Genomic DNA, 17,660 nt, shown 5'->3' on the forward strand with positions numbered 1-17,660 from the left:
TATGGGTATGCATGTATTGCCGGTATGTAGGTAAGTGCACCCGTGTCGTGCAATGCCCTTGGAGGCTGTCAGATCCCCTGGAACTGGAGTTACAGACATTTGTTAGCTGCCATGTGAGTCTGGGATTCGAACCCAGGTCTTCTGCAAGAACAACCAGTGTTCTTAACCACTAGGCTGTCTTTCCAGCTCCCATTTAAAGAAGTTTTAAAACAACAACAGCTGGGTGTGGTGGCACATGCCTTTAATCCCAGCACTCAGGAGGCAGAAGGGGAAAATCTCTCTGCCAAGGCCAGCCTGGTCTATAAAGGGAGTTCCAGGCCAGCTGGGGCTACAGAGAGAACCTGTCTCAAAAAGACAAAAAAAGATGAGATTATCCTGAGTTATTCAGGTAGGCATAGTGTAGTCACAAGAATCTCTAAGGTAGAAAAGATGGAAGCTGGGGAAGGTGAGACATTCTGTGCCTCCCACTGTCAATCTAAAACTGCTTTAAAAAATGAGTCTACTTAATAAGCAAAGAGCAACAAAAACAAAACAAAATCCCACAAAAAACAAGACAGCGGAAGAAAGTAGCCAAAGAGGTGAGAGTACCAGACTGTGAGAAGGCCTGAACCCACCAGGGCTGGTTTTGAAGATGAAAGGGGTTTGTGAACCAAAGAGTGCAGGGCCCCAACATTCTGGAAAAGAGAAGCAAGTTGATTCTCCTCAATAGAATCCAACAGGAACTTAACTCTGCTCAGCCCTTGACTGCAGCCTGGTAGACTGATTCTGGACTTCTGACCTCCAGAAGAGTGTAACAGTAAATTGTATTTCTTAAAATAGTAAGCTGGGGCCTGGAGAGATGGCTCAGCAGTTAAGAGCACTGACTGTTCTTGCAGAGGACCAGGGTTTGATTCCCAGCACCCACATGGCGGTTAACCACTGTCTGTAACTCCAGTTCCAGGGGAATTCGATGCTGGGAATTTTTGTTTTAGCAGCAAGTATAGAAAGCTAATGCAATAATGCATATGTCTAGGTTTTTTTCACATATCCTTTTCCAGTTGTTTTGCTATTTGAGGCAGGATCTCACTTATGTAGCCCTGGTTGTCCCCAAACTTGTAATCTTCTCTCCTTAGCCTTTCTCCTGGGTGCTGGGATACTTTATATTTGCTAACCAAACCTGACTTTTACATATTTAACTTTTTAAAAATATTTTATTATTCTTATTTTATGTGTATGAGTGTATTGCCTGCATGTATGTGAGTGCACTTGGGTCATGCAATGCCATGGAAGTTGGAAGAGGGCTTTGGATTCCCCTGGAACTGGAGTTAAGGACGATTCGTAGCCATCATGTGGGTGCTGGGAATCAAACCTGAGTCCTCTGCAAGAGCAGTCAGTGCTCTTAACCACTGAGCCATCTCTCCAGCCCCGTATTTAACTCTTATAACAGGCATTTTAGCCCTATTTTAGAGATGAAGCAGCTAAAATATACAGAAACTTACTCATAAATGAAAGCAGGAACTTTTGTTTTGTTTTGGGACAGGGTCTCACATATCCCAGGCTGGCTTCAAACAACTGATCTTTCTGCCTCCATTTTCTAAGTACTGGGTTACAGGCATAGGCCATTACAACTTGCTAGATAGAGCAGGCTATTAACCCAGGTTTCTCTAAAGGCCAAGTCTTTGGCCATCATCTGCCCCACAGGTCTTACTGGACTCTGCCTGCTTGTCCAAGGACCACTCTTGTATATAGCTCTTCCCTAGAGGTTTCAGCATTCCCCTGGAACAGGGAGTAAAGTCAGAGAGGAAAGGTATCACAAAGAGATTGTGTGGTATGATCCTAACACTTGGGAGATGGAAGCAGGAGGACCAGGAATTGAAAGTAATCTTCAGCTAGTTTGAGGCCAGCCTAGGCTACAATGAGACCCTATCTCAGAGAAAAAGGGGAGGGAGGGAGAGAGAGAGAGAGATTTATAAATCATCTAAGGAAGAGTAAGAAGGGTCATTTGAAGAACAAAACAGGGATATGAGACAGCAATTAAGGAGAATGGAGAATGTGTTTCTATTACATGTGGATTGTGGCACAAAGTAGACCCACCATGGAGCTCTATCATACCTGCTCATAACACAGTTCCCAGCCATGAGCCCTCATGTTGAGATAGCACCCATGTAAGGAGATTGGAGAGTTGAAGGCCAGTGTCTTCATGAAAGGGCCTCTGTGTTATACCCAGGGGCATTCATGACATTGCTGACTGTGGTTGGTCTTCAGGCAGACAAACCCACAGTAGGAGGAAAAACTTTAAATATAGGTTTCCACCAGGTATGGATGTAGGGAACCATTGACTTGGGTCTGAGGTTTGCCTCCTAGCACACAATATTTCTGGAAGTGCTCTACCTTTGAGCCATGTGAGCTGTTCTCTGTCCTGTGGGGCCACCCCCAGCAGAATGAGGGTGCCAGAAAAGGAGTGCTAGGCTAACTGTGAACATCTGTCTTTGCAGTCCTGCGGAACATCTTTGTCCTCGCCTGCATCATCATCGTCTGCTCCTTACTCTTCCCGGTCCTGTGGCACCTCTGGATTTATGCAGGAAGTGCCAACTCTAATTTCTTTTATGCCATCACACTGACCTTCAACGTTGGGCAGGTAAGAGTTGATGGCAGCATGGGATCAGGGATTCAGTTTAAGTCTCAGGCCGTCAACAGTGGCCCTGGGTTCCCTATCCTATGACTTTGGACACAAAGGAGGTATAGCTCCTCTATCACAGAACTCACATGGTTAGAGGGGATAGGGAAGTAAGCAGTGTGAAACTAAATTTGTTGTATATGTGCTGGGTACCATACTCAGTGTCTCTTCATTGAATCCTCACAGAGTAGAGAAAGATAGTGTTATCCATATAGTTTACAAACGAAGGACTGGGGATGCTCCTGCTGAGTGTAGCCAAGAACCAAATTCAGGTTAGGAGGTACCTCCCTCTGTAATGGTGCCTTGTTGGCATCATTAGGTAGGTGCATCAAGTAGGGTAGGGTGGGGAGGATGAGAGAACAGCAGGAGCTAAGATGTACTGGCTATTGGATGAGCCAAGTGTAAATTGTGCTGCAGGGTAAGAGCCTGGCCCTTCCTCTAACCAGGAAAGCCTGTAGCTGGGTTCCACAGAACAGCACCTTAAGGATCAGACTCAGCGGAAGCTTACTGAAAATACAGATTCCCAGCCAGGCTTGGTGGCACAGGCCTTTAATCCCAGCACTTGGGAGGCAGAACAGGTGGATGGTTCAAGGCCAGCCTGGTCTCCATAGGGAATCCAGGTCAGTCCTGGCTACAGGGAGACCCTGTCTCAAAAATACCAAAAAAAAAAAAAAAAACCCACCAAAAACAAACAAACAGAAAAAACCAGATTCCCAGGCAAGGTTTGGTGGGGCACACCTTTAATCCCACAGTAGTTTAGCAATGGCAGGTTGGATCTCTGAGTTCAAGGCCAGCCTGGTTTACGTAGTAAGTTCAGGTCAGCCAGGGTGATATAATGACATCCTGTCAAAAAAACAAAACAAAACAAAAAATAACCCAGATAGATCAATTCCCTGCCATAATTATTTTTGTTTTCTTGTTATATTCTCATTCTTTCTTTCTCTCTCTCTCTTTCTGTCTGTCTCGAGACACGGTCTCCCTGTAGCCCCAGCTGGCCTAGGACTCCCTATGTAGACCAGGCTGAAGGCTGACTTCAATTTCACAGAACCTGTCTCTGCCTCCCAAGTGCTGGGATTAAAGGCATGTACCACCATGCCTTTTCTTTTTCTGATCTCATGTAGCCCAGACTGGCCTCAAATTTGCTGTTAGCCAAGGATGACCTTGAACTCCTGATCTTCTGTGTGTACCTTTTGAATGCTAGAATTACAAGGATGCATAACTACCCCCCAGTTTATGTGGTGCTAGGGATAGAACATAAATATCCCTATCCCCTGTTATATTCTTAAGTCTCACTCCTAGAGATGTTGATTCAATGTAGAAAACAAAGTCAGAAATTTGTACTTCTAGCTAGCTCTTCTGGAGGTTTGGTGGCAGAGAGTCTGGAAAACCCTCTTTAGAATTGTCTACTCTTGGGGGCTGGAGAGATGGCTCAGTGGTTAAGAGCACTGACTGCTCTTGCAGAGGACCCAGGTTCAGTTCCCAGCATCCACATGGCAACTAGGAACCGTCCTTAACTCCAGTCCCAGGGGAATCTGAAGCCCTCTTCTGACCTCCGTGGCATTGCACGACACGGGTGTACTTGCATGCATGCATGCAGGCAATACACTTACACATAACAATAATAAATAAAGTATTTAAAAAAAAAAGAATTGGGGGCTGGAGAGATGGCTCAGTAGTTAAGAACACTGGCTGTTCTTGCAGAAGACTTGGGTTTGAATCCCAGCACCCACATGGCAGCTAACACCTGTCTGTAACTCCATTTCCAGGTGATCCGACAGCCTCTTCTGTCTTCCATGGGCATTGCATGACATGGGTGCACTTACCTACATGCAGGCAATACACACATACACATAAAAATAATAAATAAAATTAAAAGAAAAATTGTCCACTCTTCCTGAAGGCCCTTGGTCCACTCTGCCACTTTCTTTTGTCACACTCTGTCCATGGCCTTCAGAGAATCAGTTGTACCATTTATCATTTTAATTCCGTTGGAAAACCAGTCATTTCCCCTGCATCGTAGAGGGGATGGATGCAAAGCTGTAGGAATGGGTCCAGATAATAGGCCCAGAGAACTTCTTGCCTCCAGAATTTTCTGCCTGGGGAAAAAAAGGAAGGGTGGGAAGATTGGGCATTTGCTAGTGCATGTTAGGACTGCTGTTTTCTGTGTGGATGTTGCTAGAGGATTCCCATCCAACCCAGTCGCTCTCAGTATTTGAATAGCAAGAAGAGAGGACAGTTTGCTGTTGCTGATGCTGCTTCCAGATCAGTAAAGGAATGTATCAGGTGGCACAAACCTAAGGCAGCCAGAGAAAACATCATATGATCTGTGACCAGAGGTGACGAATATTTAATGGAGGATAGTAGAAACAAGTTAGTGTTCCTGTTGAGAGAGCAAGAAAGTCAGAAGAACTGGGCCTTTCAGATTTGGAGAGCAAGGAGGAAAGGGGAAGCCTGGTGTGGTGGTGCATGCCTGTAATTCCAGCACTTGGGAGGCTGAGGCAGAGGTTCTTGAGTTCTAGATAAGCCTGAGCTATATAAGGAGGTCATATGTATATCCTGTACATATCAAGACCTTGCCTCCTGGGGAAAAAAAGTGAGGAAGGCAGGATGGAGAGGGGAGGGAAAGAGAGATGGAGGTGAAATCACACATCTGGCTAACAGCTGTCTCCACTCTTGTTTCCCTTCCGTCCTGCACAACCACACCCAGTCCTGCTCTGTACTGGGATTTCTGTTTAGATGTATGGCATTCAGACACATGCACTCATCCCACAGCTTGCTCCTATGAATACCTTTTTAGTGGGAAGGTACCTGTGTTCCCCTGGCCTCCTCCTTCCCTCCCTGGTATGGGCAGATCAGAGCTATCCTGGGAGCCAAAATGGCCACAGAATTCAAGTAGGTGCCCAGAACCTGGACCATCATTGCTAAACCAAAAGCTTTATCTATATAGAATATAGAGAACGTCTTGGCCTGTTGAGTTTTGTTAGTCTTGCTCTGTTCATGTTGATAAGTGTCATGCTCTATTACAAAATGAATATATGTAGATTACTAGTTACCCCAGTAGTAGGTACACCAGTGACTAAGCCTCTGTTCTTTCCCTTGGAGGCCATTAAATATTTTTCATCATGTGGCATACATCTTTGCTAATTACCATTGCCTCGGAGTTAGTAACAGGAAATGACAGTAGTAAACCATCTTTGAGGTATGTGTGCTGGTCTGTGTATGTATGTGTTTGAGTGTGAGAGAGAAGGGAAGACTGAGGTCCTTTGATTGCTTAAAGTCTCCCCCAACCCCAACTCCCTCAACTTTGTGACCTTCAGCATGTGATTTGACTTCTTTGGGTTACAATTTCTCAATGTCAGGTTCCAGGGTGATAATCCCTACATCATAGGGCGTTTATTGGATTTGAAGTAACCTGTGGGTCCTATTGCCATTAATCACTTGTTATTGTGGGAAATAGGAAGAACAATGTGCTCTTAAGATATTCAAAGCAAACTCTTGAGAGCAGCATTCAGTCTGCCAGTTGTGGGAAGGAGAAAATCTATTGCCTGCATGTGTGTGAGTGCACCCATGGTATGCAACGCCATGGAAGTCAGAAGAGGGTTTCGGATTCCCCTGGAACTGGAGTTAAGGATGGTTTGTAGCTGCCATGTGGGTGCTGGGACTCGAACCCAGGTCCTCTGCAAAAGCAGTCAGTGCTCTTAACCGTTGAGCCATCTCTCCATCCCCTTCCTTCCTTTTTTTCATTTTGGACAGGGTCTCATACATCCTGGCTTATCTCCAATTTGCTATGTAGCTGAGGCCGGCCTTGAACTCCTAATCTTCCTGCCTCTGTCTACCAAGTTCTGGGGTTACGGGCATAATAAATTGATCAAGGATTTGCATATTAACAAGAAAAAGAGTTTGTATAAATTTTGTTTTTCTAAAAGAATCAGGCAAAGCATCCCAGTTACCTTAAATAAATTTAAAAACAACGTAAGGAAATCGTCCCTGAAAATTATAATTAATAGTGGCTCATGCTTAGGGATGGTTTACTACAGGCTGGCCACTTCTGATCTCTGTAATCTGAATCATGTGCTTGTTTGGCCTTCTGGGCTTTTCTCTATGTTTACAAATATCATGTACTTACGGAGAGTTTGTGTGTGTGTGTGTGTGTGTGTGTGTGTGTGTGTGTGTTTTATAACTGGCATTGTGATACAAAATATCTTTTTTTTTGGTCTTTTTGAGACAGGGCCTCCCTGTAGCCCCAGCTGTCTTGGAACTCCAGAGATCCCCCTGCCTCTGCCTCCCAAATGCTGGGATTAAAGGCGTGTGCCACCACACCCAGCCAACACAAGTATCTTTAAAAAAATATCTTGGTAATCTTTGCTTGCTTACACAGATGAGGAACCTCTCCCTGTAGCCCCAGCTGTCCTGGAACTCACTATGTAGACCAGGCTGGCCTTGAACTCACAGAGATCTGCCTGCCTCTGCCTCCCAAGTGCTGGGACTAAAGGCATGCTCCACCATGCCCAGCCAGAACCTCCTTTTTTAAGCCCTGCATGAGAGAACCCATCATACTCCATACATATAACTACTGTTCTCTGACAGCCCTTTAGGTGAATGAGACACAGACTCTTTCCAAGGAGCCCACAGTCTGCAGGAGAGAATGAAAAAAAAAAAACAAAAAAAAAAAAAAACCAGGCAGGACAGGGCAGTGGATGGAATCAGCATGTCTCTGGGAGCCCAGAGCCAGGGCTGTTAAGGAAGTTTCTTGGGGGACATAGTTTCTAAGTATAGTCCTGGGGAACATACAGGATCTCATTGCATTCTAGGTATGAGAATGGGGGAAGGAAGTGTATGAGAAGAGAGAAGGAAAATAGAGGAGACGAATGCTGTGTGCTCCTGGTGGTTGCGTAGGACTGGCTGTGGTCTGGCAAAGACAGAACATCTCAGAGTAGCAGCGTTCAGAGCCACATGGCTCTTGGGACTTCATTAAGCTGAGGTTCAGGCTGAGCCTTTAAGCTAAGAAAAAATGTGATCAGATTCAGATTCTATAAACTGTATCCTTAGGAAGAGAAGAGATAAAGGTGTGAGGCTGGATTCCTGGTGTCTAAGAGACTACTATAGGCTGGTAAGAGACTGTACCCTTGGTTTTTTTTCATCTGGAGGTGGCTATGAGGACTCAGTATGCTATTGGACAAGAGTGCTTTTGAGAACTGAAAAGGGCCAGGTAAATAACAGTTGCTACTGTGGCCCTAATCTACAGTCTTACCTGGTAACCTTGACTTGCAGTCCAGCAATTCCCCTGGCTTTTTGTTGTTTTTGTTTTGAGACAGGATCTCTTCTAGCACAGGCCAGCCTCAATATTACTATGTAGCTGAAAATGAACATGAATTTCTGATTCTGCCTCCATCTCCCAAATACTGGGGTTACAGGCATGTGCCACCATGCTGTTTTCCCTGTTATTTTGCATCTTGAGAGCAGGCAGGTGAAGCTGTGTTTACTGCTCCCTCCTGTGTACTGTCTGTTTGGTACTATGGGCGTGCGGATCATAGCTCCACAGCTGCTGCCAGCCTCTTCTGGCTCCCACTTGCCTCTGCTCCAGGCTGGTGGCAGAGGAAGCTGCTCTTTGCCACCTATGGCAACCACTTAAATGTCCCCAAGAGTGTCAGTACCTCCAACAGAAGCAAGAGGCCTGGGGAGGTGACCACATGTATGTTTCCAGGAGGCTGCAGTCCAGAGACTCTAGTTGGTCAAGGCTGACAGTCTACCTGGCTCTGAAGTCTCAAACTTACTTTGCCTATTCGAAAAAGGATCTGGTTTTTCCTGTCTGAGTGACAGGCCTGTAAACTGGGGAGAGCAGCCCCACAGGGTTTTAACATGGAGCATCAGCCAGCCCTGGCCACTGCAGGACCCAATATGTGTGGGTGCATAGTCCGAGGGTATGGGGTGTTGGGAAGAACTCAGGTTCAGGACTTAGGTAGGACTGATGATATAGGACCTTGCACTTACTGCACATGTGACCCTGGGTTAGACCCTTGTCCAAATCTCTGCATTGGGATTATAAATGGACCCCAGATGAGAGAGTTGTGAAAGGTATAGTATTTTTTTAAAATATATTTTACTATTTTTATTTTTATTTTACATGTATGAATGTATTGCTTGCATGTAAATATATCTGTGTTGTGCAGTACCTGTGGAAGTCAGAAGAATGTGTCAGATTCCCTGGTACTGGAGTTACAGACAGTTGTTAGCTACTATGTGGGTGCTGGGAACTGAACCCAGGTCCTCTGTAAAAGCCATCTCTCCAACCCAGAGTGTAGTATTTTTTTTAAGGGCATGGCAAGGGCCATATACTGCTCTTGTAGAGGACCCAAGTTCAATTCCTAGCTCACATGTCAGGCAGCTCATAACCACATGTAACTGCAGTTCCAAGAGGATCCGATACCTCTGGCCCCTGCAGGCACCAGCACACAGGTACACATACTTAAAAAAAATAAAAATAAATAGCTAGGCATGGTGGCACACGCCTTTAATCCCAGCACTCCACTCGGGAGGCAGAGGCAGGTGGATCTTTGTGAGTTCAAGGCCAGCCTGGAGACCTTGTATCAAAAATAAATAAATAAATAAATAAATAGGAGCCTGACCAGGAGTAGATACTCAGAATATGCTTGTTTCTGACTCTCTTCTGTCCTTCTCTGTATGGAAACATGCTCTGTATCTCATTTTGTTTCTGATTTGACCCACCACATCCCTGCCTACCCCATAGTCTCCACCACAGACCAGAGGAGAATAGCCCTTTGGCCACCAGTGAGAGTAGTGAAGTCTTACCAAGCTATCCCTGGAGGATAATGCCGAAAGGGTAGGGACCAGCACAGGCCCCCAGGCCTAGAGCCCCAGAGCTGGAGCAGATGCCACCCCATTGGGATCATATACTGAGCATGGGATTATAGAAGAAGACTCCTGACAGACAAGCAGGAGATTGGGGCTGCTGATCAGGTAGACAGAGGAAAGAGGGAAGTAGCAGAGGCCTGAGGTGACCATGGAGAATGTGTTTGTGTGTGTGTGTGTGTGTGTGTGTGTGTGTGTGTTTAGTGCACACATATCTCTGAAGATAACCCAGGAGTCCAGTCTGGGGTTTGGTGTGGTGGCTTATGCTTGTTATCCAAGCACTCAAGACTGAAGGAAGGAGATTCACTGAGTTCTAGGGCAGCCTGGGCTGCAGAGTGAGACCCTGTCTGAAAACAAAATGTATCTCAGGAGCAAGGGAGGATGAGGGAGACCCCCTTCCCAATAAGAAATGGCTTTGTTGGTGCCAGGCATGATGGCAATGCCTTTTATCCCTGCACGGTGTGAAAAGGGGCCCTGTAGAAAGTCTGGATGTGTAGAGATTGATCGGAAGGAAGAGGCAGGGTGGTTAGCCACAACAGGCAGTCTCCATTACCCCATACATTACCCCATACAATCAAGTATGGTGGATTACCTGTAATCCCAGCATTTGGGAGGTGGAAGCAGGAGGTTCAGAAGTTTAAGGGTCTCCTTTACTATACAGTTCAAGGCAAGTCTGAGCTACAAGAGACCGATTCAAAAGCAAAATCAGTAACAACAAAAAAGACCAGAATAGCTTTTTGTTTCTTTAGATGAACATTTTTATTTATCTTAGTCATAGAAAAGCTGCAGATAGCACAGAGAGGTCCTGCATATTCCATACTCACTGTCTTGTGTTATTAGCTTCTTGAGTTGCATGGCGCTTTTGTCAAACTAACAAACCACTCTGGGACATTGCCATCAACTAAATGCCAGGTTTCCCTGGGATTTTACTTTTCTAGTTATGTCCTCCTGTTCCAGGACCAACCAAGGGGACCATGTTATATTTAGAGTTGTATCTGCCCAGGGTTCTCTATTGTTTGTTTGTTTTTCATGACCTTAACAGACTTTAAGGAGCACTGGCCAGGTCCTACAATTAAGTATGCTTGTCTGATATTTGTCATTACACTGAGACTTGGATCTTTTTAAAGAATCCTCAAGCCAAGCACCGCACTCATTGCATCCTCCATCCTGTTGGGACGTGCCAGCCTTGTGATTTCAAGCTGATGTTAACCCTTGGCATATGGTTGCCACGTTTCCCCACTGCAGTGATTGGCCTCTCTCTGCTGCCAAGCAGGAAATAGGCCCGTAGGTCTAGCCCACCTATGGGGCAGAGAGTAGGCAAAAACTAAGTTCTGCCCTCTGAGATGGATCAGTATATAATACTTGGAATTCTTCTGAAAGAAAAGTTTGTCTATTTAGTTTTTGGATTTGTTTTGAAATATGGTCTTACTCTGTAGCCCATGCTGACCTGGACCTCACTATATAGCCCAGTCTGATCTCAAACTTGCAGTAATCCTCCTCCCAAGTGGTAGGATTACAAGTGTGTGCCACCATGCCTTGCCCGAGTTTTTTTTTTTTTAATCAAAATAATACACGTACATGATATATAAACTTAAGGCTTATAAATAGAATAGTTACGGAGCAAGGTGTGGTGAACCAGGCTTGCCTCAGGTTGACTGTAGCTAAGTAATTCCAGCACTTGAGAGGTAGAGACAGGGGATCAGGAGTTCAAGCTCATCCTAGGCTGCATAGCAAGTCAACCTGGGCTCCTGAGATCCTGTCTCAAAAACCAAACAAGCAAGAAAAAAAGTTCCTCCATGATGCCCTATTGTTATTTTTTCTGGTCCCTCTGAATAATATGCGAAGGCTAATATTTATATCTTTCATCCTATATCACATTAGGTTGGATCCTATAAAATTGCCATTAAAACACTGCTAATCTGCCAGGCGTGGTGGCACACACCTTTAATCCCAGCACTTGGGAGTCAGAGGCAGGTGAATCTCTGTGGTCTACCTAGTGAGTTCTAGGACAGCTAGGGCCACAGGGAGACCCTGTCTCAAAAAAGACCAAAAAACCAAACAAACACTGTTAATCTGAAAAAAATGTTACTTCCAAAATATGGCTCAACCTAATAACCTAATAGTTTGGGTTGCCTTCCTCGGACTTACCCAGATGATTACTGTGTAACACTGAATTTTGCCTCGTTTGGCTTGAATTTGAATTATGAATTTGCACCTGCCCCTCACATACTCTGGCACAGAGATGAGGCTCCCCTTCCCTAGACAGGGCATCTTGGAGTTTGGATGAGGAACCAGGACCCCAAGGCACAAGGTCAGCATTTCTGGGGTCACCAAGCTGGCCAAGGGCTATGCACTAGGCATCTGTGGCAGAGCCTCAGGGCGCCTGGTTGTTTGTTGCTATGCTACAGAACCCTTTGTCCTTTCGTGGACTGAACCTGTGGCACATCACACTTGAGGACATGCCCACTAGCCCTGACTCCAAGTGTAGCCTTGGTTCACCTAATTGTCTTGAGCCTCAATTTTCCTGTTGGTAAAACAGGGATCATTCAGGGAATGGCAGCAGTGCTGCTGGCCCCTCCAGGTCTCCTTAGCTGCTCTTGTTACCTTCAGATGAGTGTACAGCTGCCTAGGGCAGGGTTCTAGAGGCCTAGATCCCAGGCTAAGTTCAACCTCTGACCTGACCTAAAACCTTGGCTGAGTGTCTGCCCTGCTCTAAGGCCCAAGTGTTCTCATCTGTGCTGGTAGTTGGTGCTGGCACTCTGAGAGCCCCTAAGTCCCTTAGAACTGTGGTGTCTGTGATAGTGTGCCTGTCCCAACTTCCTTCTGTGAGGCCGGGTACTCTCCTGCTCCTGTTACTGAGGGCTTAGGCAGTTTGGGCTGAGTAGGATTATAGTCTTCGGGATCTAGTGAGGTGGGGAATCTCTGGGGCCTCCATTTAGGGCAACAGTGAGCTGGGATTCTTGGCCCCCTTTGATCTGTGGTCCAGAATGGGACACGCAGACTGTATGAAGCACAGAAATGCCACAGTGACATAACTGCTCAGGGTCCATCCTGATGGAGCCATCTAGCAGAGGCGTTATTCAGCTCACACAGCTGAATGTAAAAAGTTGCAGCTTGAATGAGTTTGTGTCAACAGATAGGTTATTGGGGTTAGGACCTAATCTTGGGGTACAGAAGCCTTCCAGACATTTAAGGGCAGATTGATATTGACTAGATGAAAATGGTCTAGGCAGAAGAAACAGCAAAGATCCTGTAATGAGAGGTGGTCCAGGGAGGTGATGCCTGTGTATAGGAGGGACCAAGTGCAAGGCCTGAGGAGTGTGAAGCACAAGCAGCCTTTGGGAGCACTGAAGCCAAGTAGTAACATGATGAGATTTGTTTTGAAAAGCTTCCTCTGCCTACATGGACTGGGGGAAGGTTTGAAAGCAGGAAGCCTTACGAGGTAGTTTGGGTGCTATTTAAAACATGACAGTGGCTTTCTTGGGAGTGTCAGCTATGGGGATGGTAAGAATTGTTTGAGTTAGACTTCATGGGTCTTGGTATATGGGAGAAATGTCACAGTTCTGTGGCCTGTGCTCCTGGACAGAAGATGGAGCACAGGTGCCTGGTGAGAGGTTTGACCAGGGGAGGCTGGATGGGAAATGCCTGTGGGCAGAGGGGCAAGGTGCATATACCACTAGTTTTGAAAATACTGTTTTGGGGGCTGGAGAGATGGCTCAGCAGTTAAGAACACTGATTGTTCTTGCAGAAGACCTGGGTTCGAATTCCAGCACCCACATGGCAGCTAACAGCTGTCCGTAACTCTAGTCCCAGGGGCTCCTACAGTCTCTTCCGTCTTCTGACAGCATTGCACTACATGGGTGCACTTACCTACATGCAGGCAATACAAGCATACATGTAAAAATAGTAAATTAAAAAAATATATTGGTTTGGGGGAGGTGGAGAAATGGCTCAGGGGTTAAGAACACTGACTGTTCTTGCAGAAGACTTAGGTTCGAATGCCAGCACCCATATGGCAGCTAACAACTGTCTGTAACTTCAGTTCCAGGGGATCCGACAGTCTCTTCTGTCTTCTGTGGCCATTGCACGACACAGGTGCACTTACCTACATGCAGGCAATTACATGCATGCACATAAAATAATAAATATTTAAAAAAGAAAATACTGGTTTGGGTGCTCAGCAGTTAAGAGCCTGATTGCCCTTGCAGAGGACCAGAGTTCAGTTTCCAGTACCCATGTCAGGTGGTTTACAACCACCTGTAACTCCAGTTCCAGAGACTCCCAACACCCTATTCTGGCCTCTGTAAGCAATGCACTCGCATACACCCACACTCAAGATATATATGCACATAATTAAAATTTTTATTTTCCAATTATGTGTATATGTATGTCTGTGTGTGGTTGTGTGCATGTGAGTACAGGTGCCTGTAGAAGCCAGAGGTGTTGGGTTCTCCAGGAGCTGGAGTAACAGGTAGTTCTGAACCACCTGATGTTTCTGGGTCCTCCGGAAGAGCAATAGCTACTCTTTACCACTGAGTCATCTCTCTAGTCCCTAAAATACAGGCTGAACACAGTGGTGCAAGTCTTTAATCCCAGCACTCAGGAGGCAGAGGCAGGTGGATCTGTGAGTTCCAGCCCAGCTGGGGCTACAGGGAGACCCTGTCTTAAAAAGACAAAGAAAAAAAAAAAAAAAAAAAAAAGCTGGGTTCCCCATTCTGGGATGGAGGTAGAAACCAGCAGTGGGAAGCAGAGGATGAAGCACAGAACTGAGTAACCAGTGAGAGCTTTCAGGGTCATGTGGTGGCTCATGCTTTCAATCCCAGCACTTGGGAGGCAGAAGCACAAAGATCCCTATGAGATCAAGGCCAACCTGGTCTACATAGGGAGTTTCAGCTAGGGAAAAAACATCTTTTGGGGTCAGTTATATGCCCAGAGGGAAAGAGGTTCCTGGACAGGTCTAAAGGCTGGACTTTGATGGAGGTCAGGCAGGGACTGGTCTGTCTCCTAACCACACAAGAGGCCCTGATTCAGGAAGGTGCCGGACAGCTTCTCATACTCTCTACTCTCTCTTCTCCCCCAGATCCTGCTCATCTCTGACTACTTTTATGCCTTCCTGCGGCGGGAGTACTACCTCACACATGGTCTCTACTTGACTGCCAAGGATGGCACAGAGGCCATGCTTGTACTCAAGTAGCCCTGGCTGGCATAGGGCTGTACAGACTCAAGGGGGGGGGGAGGGCCAGAAGCTGGGCTAGGTCCCCGCCCCCCCATTCTGGTTGCTAGCAGGCGAGTCTTCAGGCAGAAGAGGTTCAAGTCCAGGGTCACAAATCTCTGGCACCATAGGGGACCCATAGTTGGCAAGGCCCATGGGGAGAAGCTGGGAATATCCCACTTGGATCCCCACTTTGTGTCTCTGCAGAGTCCCCTCCCAGGAAGGAAGGGGAAGTAGCAGGTGAGCAGGGCTTGATAGGTTGTGACTACTTAATAAATGTGTTTTTTGTTATGCCAACATCTATTCTTAGAGGTGGGAGGTGGGCTTGGCCCCCAATACTACATGGTATAATACACAAAGGAGTGGGTTTCCAAGGAGCCCAAAGTCCACAGAACACAAGTCTGTATTCCTGACTGTGTCCACGGGTGTCACCTAGCACCCCTCCCTGCTCCCAAGCAAGCAGCTGGAGGCAAAGGGCCAGGCAGGCCTGAGCAATCTTTATTCTGCAGAGGTAATGACCACAGATCCATACACTATGTGGGGACAGGGGGAGCCAAGGGCCAGTCTTTCAGGTGTGGGCAGGTCATGGCAGGGAGCAGAGCCTCTGGTGGATGAGGGGACTGGTGGGCAGACAGGCAGGGGCCTAAAAAAAAAGACAAACCACACGGCAGGGGTGCTGGGGGGGTGCTCCCCACCCTCTCCCAACCCAGCCAGCACCCAGAGGGGCAACCTTTAACATGACTGGCCCAGGTCCCACCCCAGGGCATTGCAGGCTGGCTGGTGCCCCTAGCTAGGGGGCCACATCTCTATCCAACCCACCAGGGGTGGTGATGGCTCAGTTTGGGAGCCAGAAGCTCCCTGGGGAGAGCCTGACCAGGACCCTCCACTCCCAAATCCCCACCCCCCTACTGCTGGCTCAGAAGCCGAAGGTTTCTTGGGAGGCGTAGACCATGTAGAGGAAGCCGTCCTCATCCTTCTCTTGCTCATAGATGTCGGCGATGGGCGTGGACACGCTCACCATGCTGTGCTGGTTCACCAGCAGGAAGAAGGCCTGCGTGGGGTTCAGCTGCAGGCGGCGCCTGCGGAGGCAGCAGGGCCTGCCAGGTGAGGGGGCCCGTCTGCTGGGTGCCTAGCTAACCCTCCCAGTGTTTCTGAGCCTCCACTTTCCCCATCCCAGCCCCGGCTAGAGGCTCTCACCTTTTAACTGAAGTTGACTTCAACCCTGACCTTGACCTTTCCCAGCCTCCTAGAACAGGGGTCTGACTTCCCATCCCACGCCCCTCGGCCTGCTCCACCCCTTCCCAGTGGAACTCAGCCCTGGCCCCACCCAAGTCCCCTTTAGTTAGGATGCTGCTCACACACCGGATGATCTTGACCAACTCGCTCATGTTGACATGGTCTGGGACCAGAAACTTGGTCTTATCCAGGACAGGCAGCTGCTTCTCACCCTTGTAGCGTTCGATGATCACCTGGCAGGAGGGGTGGGCAGGGGACGCATCAGCCGGAGGCGGGACGTGGGGCGGGCAGGGCGTGGCGGGTTAGACTCACCGGGATCTTGCTGGGGTGCTGGTCGCGGATCTGCTGCACCTCCTTACAGCGGTCGGCTGCGGACAGCGGTCGGAGTGAGGCCCGGCAGGCTGAGGCCTCCCCGTAACTCCGCCTCGTCGGCCACGAGGGGCGGCTCCGCGCCCGCCCCTGGGGCCGTCAGGCCCGCAGCCCACGGCCAGGGACGCGGCGGGGAGCAGGGCGACCCCGCAGGCCTCGCGGCCTCTAGGTCTGGGGGTCCCGGCCGGCCGGGCCTGACGTCATGGGCTGACGTCACCCGCGGCAGTCGGGGTTCGTCGGCACCCCCACCCCCCCGGTTCCCGCTCGCGGGTCGCCCCAGGGCCTCACCGAAGCTTCGCCGCTGCTTGAAAGGCCGGTCCGAGGGCATGGCGCGGGCCCGACGGGGCGCGCGGCCGGGGCTCGGGGCGCGCGGTTCGGGATGTGGCTGCGGTTCGGTGCGCCGGGGGCTCCGGGGCTCGCGTTCAAGGGCTGCGGGACTAGCGCTGAGCCTGGCGGCGGCGGCAGCAAGAGGTAACTCGCCTGGGTGACGTCAGGTCACAACATTCCTTAAAGGGGAAGCCGGCGCGCCGCTCCCATTGGGCCGACGGAAAACCCACACGCCCGGATTCGTGACGTCACGGCGCAGGCAGCCTGGATTCCCGGCGCAGGACGCGAGGGGGCGGAGCTGCGGGGCGAGTCACAGCCCTGTGACGTCACGGTCTGCGGCAGTCTTTCTTTGCAGCTCAGATTGGGGGGGGGGGAGCCATAGAGCTGCCTCTGGGTTCAAGTCTGTGCGGTTCATACGCGCTCGGAGTAAAAGGGGCGTGGGGATGAGCATTAGAACCAAGAGCAGCTCGCCAGAATGGAGCAGCCCAGCCTGAAGAGAACTGTAGAACAGCCTACGGCCAAGGGTGAGGCGAGAGGAGAATTAGATACAGCAAGAGAGAAAATCACTGAACCGGAGGATAGAGCTGAGGCAGTTAGCCAGGGATAGAAAATAGGCTGCAGTGATAGCCCATGAGTTCAGTCGTTGAGAGGACCGAAAGAATGTATGGACTGGGAATATAGCTCATTACCACTGAGTGCTTGCCTGTCCCTAAATTCCCAACACCCCCCCCCCAAACCAAACAACAACAAAAGCCTCCACGAACATGGAAAGGCAGCTCCTGAAGAACTTGACAAAGTGAGTTAAAGAGCAGGATCCATGCCAGGCATGGTGTCTCACACCTGTAATGCTGGCACTCTGGGAAGAGGAGGATCGGTGGGAGTTCAGGCCAGCCTGGACTAGAGTGAGATCCTGCTGCGAAAGACCAAGAGCTGGAGATCTGGCTCAGTTTGTAAGATTTTTGCTTAGCATGCACAAAGCCCTTGATTCAG

At 48.5% G+C, this 17,660-nt stretch overlaps 2 protein-coding genes across 2 annotated transcripts in view; one reads left to right on the plus strand and one right to left on the minus strand.

Moving 5' to 3' along the window:
• Pigu (phosphatidylinositol glycan anchor biosynthesis class U) overlaps nt 1-15,031 on the plus strand; it is a 109,856-nt gene extending 94,825 nt beyond the window's left edge. Inside the window, exons 11-12 of the mRNA XM_008847888.2 lie at nt 2,475-2,617; nt 14,607-15,031. Coding sequence (XP_008846110.1) covers nt 2,475-2,617; nt 14,607-14,720 — 257 coding nt within the window. The 3' untranslated portion in view covers nt 14,721-15,031. The remainder of the gene's footprint in view (nt 1-2,474; nt 2,618-14,606) is intronic.
• A 183-nt stretch (nt 15,032-15,214) lies between these two features.
• Nucleotides 15,215-16,904, minus strand: Map1lc3a (microtubule associated protein 1 light chain 3 alpha). Its single transcript, XM_029570819.1, has 4 exons — nt 16,632-16,904; nt 16,287-16,342; nt 16,101-16,207; nt 15,215-15,817 (listed from the first exon to the last, which is right to left on the minus strand). Exons 1-4 carry the CDS (start codon nt 16,669-16,671, stop codon nt 15,655-15,657), a joined length of 366 nt encoding a protein of 121 aa, XP_029426679.1. The 5' UTR covers nt 16,672-16,904; the 3' UTR covers nt 15,215-15,654.
• Between the last annotated feature and the right edge of the window lie 756 nt (nt 16,905-17,660).

The sequence above is a fragment of the Nannospalax galili genome, unplaced genomic scaffold, assembly GCF_000622305.1.
Source record: "Nannospalax galili isolate Female #2095 unplaced genomic scaffold, S.galili_v1.0 scaffold724, whole genome shotgun sequence".
In the NCBI taxonomy this organism is placed as follows: domain Eukaryota; kingdom Metazoa; phylum Chordata; class Mammalia; order Rodentia; family Spalacidae; genus Nannospalax; species Nannospalax galili.